The 4,717-nt window shown below is 42.6% G+C and overlaps 1 protein-coding gene across 1 annotated transcript in view; it reads right to left on the bottom strand.

Moving 5' to 3' along the window:
* The window catches only part of hoxb8a (homeobox B8a), a 22,449-nt gene extending 22,055 nt beyond the window's left edge, over positions 1-394 (bottom strand). The window contains exon 1 of the mRNA XM_020608213.1: positions 340-394. Coding sequence (XP_020463869.1) covers positions 340-394 — 55 coding nt within the window. The remainder of the gene's footprint in view (positions 1-339) is intronic.
* Positions 395-4,717: the final 4,323 nt, after the last annotated feature.

Here is a 4,717-nt window from a genome sequence, read left to right as displayed (position 1 = left end):
GTGAGCAGAATCCCAGCAATGTTCGTTTTCCATCTCTAAACGAATCCCCTCCGTGTGCGCAGGCCTTTCCATCACCCCGCCGCCTTTCTCACGTCCAACAAGTCTCATATCTAGAAGCTATTTGTAACTGCTCCTCTAATATCTCCTCTCTGCGTGTCTTTTCTCGCTCCCCCTTCTCTTTCTCTTGGCGTGTTTGCTTTACAGCCGTTTAGTTCTTAACCTTCAGAAATTTATACGCTATAAACTTTTATTGCCGTCATATTCTTTTATTGCGCCACATTGAATCCTCTTTCTCTCTCCTCTCCTCTTCTTTTCCGTCTTCTTCTGTTTTGTTTTTACGACAGTCGGCGGCGGCTCCTTCCAGCCCGTATGCATCCGCTCCCGCATCCCGCATCCCGCATCCCTCATCACTAGCCCACCCCCTCCTCCCTGCTTCTTTACCAGAGAGCTGGAGAGCCCCGGTGCGCGCGGCACATCCTGCTCATCTCGTGCTGTTTGTTTCCGTGTTTGAAAATAGGAAGTGTGCAAAACAACTGACGTGACAAAGAAGAAGAAGAGGAGGAGGAACACAAGGAGAGAAAGCTGCTGGAGCTTTATTGGCCCAAAGGGAGAAATCCTATCAGATTCTTTTCTAAAGCAAAATAAAATAAAACAAATCTAGCAAACCCTGGCGGCCTGTTCTGTCCGGCGGAGTCCACTTGTGGTTTTACAATTACAGAAGAAATAAATGCAGGGAGCCTCGCTGCAAGAAATCAATGGTGTCTGAGATTTGTGGCTCTGAAACACAACTACTGTGAATGCAGATGGATGGGAATCGTTTGGACGAAACGGAGCGATCGGTTTGTGTATGTGCTGCTGCCTTAACCGGTTTCAAAGTAGCCTAACGGGCCAACAGGGGCGAGACGCGCCAAGCAGATAATATGAGTCTCTGTGCTACAAGCTCCAATGTTCATCAGGAGCTTGAGTAGGGAAATAGTGGAGTTACCGGCTCCTGTTTGGGTTTCCTGTTGTTTGCCCCTCATTATTTGAACTGTAGCACCAAGGTTATTATTTTGGTGTTGTTGTTGTTGTTGTTGTTGCTGCTGGATGGAATTTGGGGGATTTTTAAATGTTTTTTTCTCAATATTTATATTTTTAATCTTTCGTTTTAAATTAACAACTTTTTCAAATTTTGTTTACCATTAATAAAAAAGCTACAATTGTTATAAATTTAAAAAACATAATAAATTATAAAGTTTGCACACACATTGCTAGAGTGTCCATTATTTTATTTGTTTGTTTATATTAGTTTGACCAAAAAGAAAGAAAGAAAGATCACTTACTAGCTTTTTCATCAGCTTTCATCTGCATCTCATTGTCTTCTTCAAGTTCTGTGACTCTAAGAAGATCCGTGGAAGAAGCTAGTAAGTGGATTTGAAGTTTTGAGCAATTTCATTAGCTTTTGCTTTATTATATTTTGCTTTAACAATTGCTCATATTGTCATTCCTGTTGTATTGTTGTGCATGTTGCTGTAGATTTGAGCTCTGAGGCCATGACATGTGCCCACACTGTCATTATTTTTATATGTCATTTTTAGGCTGTTGCTGTTTTTTTCTGACCAGACAGTCGTTCGGCCCAACTAGCACATACCATTACTGCTGTAGGCCTGTTTGGTGCTAAATGAATTTATTCTCACTCCGTCCTAACATGTGGCCACACTGTTACTATTCCTGTATTTGATGTTATTTTCTCTGTGGCCAGTCAGAGGCAGCTGTAACATGTGCAGAGCAGGCTGCAGCATTAGGCTTCCTGTCCAACTGTTAATGAGTCCAGAATGGCTGATGTGATCCCATCCATACAGCCGTTTGTATCAACGGGCCCATAACTCTCTTTGAGAAAATTTATGAATATGAATGATATTCTCTGCTGCTTGATGAATTATAGAAGCTGTGCTGTGTAAAGCAGCACAGTGTGGGAGACAGGGGAGAGCTGCTGCACTCTAACATCCACACTGAAGCTGCTTATTATCTGTAGACTCTGTTTTAATATGAGGGGATAAAGTGAAGACATACTGGCTTGGCCACTTTCGCCTGGGTTGAAATATGAATTTTGCCAGCAGCAGCAGCAGTCCGTGGTTTGTCTTGTGCAGCCCATTTAGTTTCTGAAAATATCTCCGAAATGATGAGACCTGCACCTATTTTAGCTACACGGCTAAATCACTGCACAATGAGCCAATCTGGATTTTTCCATTGCCTCACTGGCTCATTGCCTTCCACTGGGAAACCTAACAGAGAAAGGGAGGATGGAGCTGGGGAGTGGGGTGGTGGTGGTGGGGTGTCAGTAGATTGTGTTTTGGTGTTTGGCTGCCAATTTCAGCAACATGGCCACCTCCAACAACTGACTCCAGACCAGTGAGTTGCATACTGGAGGAGTTTTATTAGAATCATTCTGTCCAGGTTTTTATTGGTGTACAATCCAGATCATATTACAGACAGATGATGCATTTTAATTTTTATGCATGGACCTTTAAAGCTCTTTAAAGATCTTTCTGTTCTATGCACAGAATGTGGCTGACTTATAATTTGTCACTAGTCATGACTGCTTACTCTTACTTCCTAAACTTGTTCCTAAACTGGCGTATAAAGGAGGAAAGGTTTGTGCAGGTATTAAATGTTCTTCTTTGTGCTACAAATACAAGTGCTTCGTTGACTGGCCCATTCTTACAACATGTGGAATTACTACTCTCTCTCCCTTTACCCATAATAACAATACTGCTGCTCCTGATTCTTCCTGCTCCTTTTGATGTGACCGTGATGTCTCCCTGGTGCTCCTCTGCCTCCATAACTACACCTCTGTAACCTGATGTGAACGTGTGTTGTTCTGTGAGGCTCCTGCTCACAGCACTCTATTAGATTTACTGTGCTTTGGGTCACCCCACCCTCCCCCAAACACACACACACACACACACATACATACATAGTGGGGTGAAGCAGCTCGCTGCTAGCGCTGTCCCAGGGACATCGGGTGGAGGCTGGAGGGAGGCCTGCAGCAGAGCGCAGGGCTTCTGGATTTAATGAAGCTCCGACCCTGCTAGACCTTAGAGAAGCATCACAATCATCTGCTGTAAGTCCGCAGATGGTTTATGGGATGGCTTTGTTGGGGCCTGAGCCTAAATCTGCTTAAATGCTGAAGCCTCATTGGCTGGGAGCTGGCACAGCAGGGTGAAGGAGGGAGGTTGTGCTGAGAATGTGTTTCCCATCACAGCTCTACCTCTTTGTAGGCTGTTTACACTGCTTCCACTCCACACATATCACTGTTGTGTAACCTGGTCATAATCATCCATAACACATGGATCAATTATATGTAGTCATAAGCTGAGATAAGATGATTTGTTAAAGTTCATTAGTGAATTTTTCAAAATCAGTAAATCACAACAGCTTTATGGTGTGTAGACAGGTAGCTGTAAGTACATGGGCATTTTTAGGCTTTAAACTTGTAACATCTTCTTATGAATTTATAACATAAACAGTTACTGAATGACTGACCACATATCATATCATACAGAAGGATTTCAGAAAGCAGAGGTTTCTGCTTTTAGCTGTTTGAATGAACTGTTTATACATTCTTAACAGGGGTGTTAAAATGTGTTACCCAGCTGCTAGCTCCAGGATTACTACCCTACTGGATTACAGTGACTAAGCTATGGCTGCTACTGATGTCGCTTGATTGATTTTACCAGTGATGCTGCAGTGTCATTGCAAAATGTGTCACTTTCATAACTAGGTCCAAAGCTACCGTGCTCATATGGGCTTTCTGTGTTTACACATGGCAGTGTTTTAAACAGATTTGACATCTTTCAATTGTGATTGTTTTGAGGAGAAAAATCAGGCAAAGATAGACGCCTATGGGGACTTCATAATGGGTTGTAAAGTTTTCAAAAATGAATAAATACCAGAAAATCTGCAACATAAACATGCACGTTTTAATGGCTTATCCAAGAATAAAAATAAAAATAAGAATGGTGGTGAGGAAGACCTTTGACCTTACTTCAAAAAATGTGGGCCACTACCACGAGTGAGGCAGTAAAGGCAGCAATTATTGAAACTCAAATAATGTGACTTAACAAATTCTAATTCGACTAGTTTATCACCAGAATAGAAAGAAATCTGACACAGTTGTACACAGTCACTGAATCTCCCATCTTTGAACTATTGCAACGTCTTTAGCATGAACAGCAACCAGAGGGCGTTACTACTACAACTTTATTATAAGTGCATTATTACAGCTGTTTGTACATCATGTGAGAATCTGGAGCGGAAATCCAGATCGTGCAGCTCTCATCAGACTCTGTGTTTATCACAGTCATTTGGTGCAGAGACAAACACAGGAACTGCAAGCTTTTAATGGACGGATGATGACGCCTCTAATGAATGCACTCATCGTGTGTGTGTGCGTGCGTGCGCGCACGGGTGGGGGTGTTTATTGGTTTATGACAGTCTTTTGGTGTTGCAGCCAAATAGACGTCCCTCTCCTTTAAGCATCAGTGTACAACTGAAGAGACACATATTTAAAACACATGCTGGCTAGTCAGAGCTTCTTTCCCTCCCGCCAGTTTCTCTCTTTTCCCACAAATTCAATCTGGACAAGTATGAAAGGAAGCAAAGAAAGCTTCTCTGTCTGATCGTCCCCCTCGCATCCACAGTGACACCAGAGGACTGCAGAAAAGGTTTTAAGAGG

This window comes from Monopterus albus, unplaced genomic scaffold (assembly GCF_001952655.1).
Source record: "Monopterus albus unplaced genomic scaffold, M_albus_1.0 scaffold92.1, whole genome shotgun sequence".
Classification (NCBI taxonomy): domain Eukaryota; kingdom Metazoa; phylum Chordata; class Actinopteri; order Synbranchiformes; family Synbranchidae; genus Monopterus; species Monopterus albus.
The sequence above is the reverse complement of the archived record's forward strand: the minus strand, read 5'-3'. Positions and strand labels throughout refer to the sequence as shown.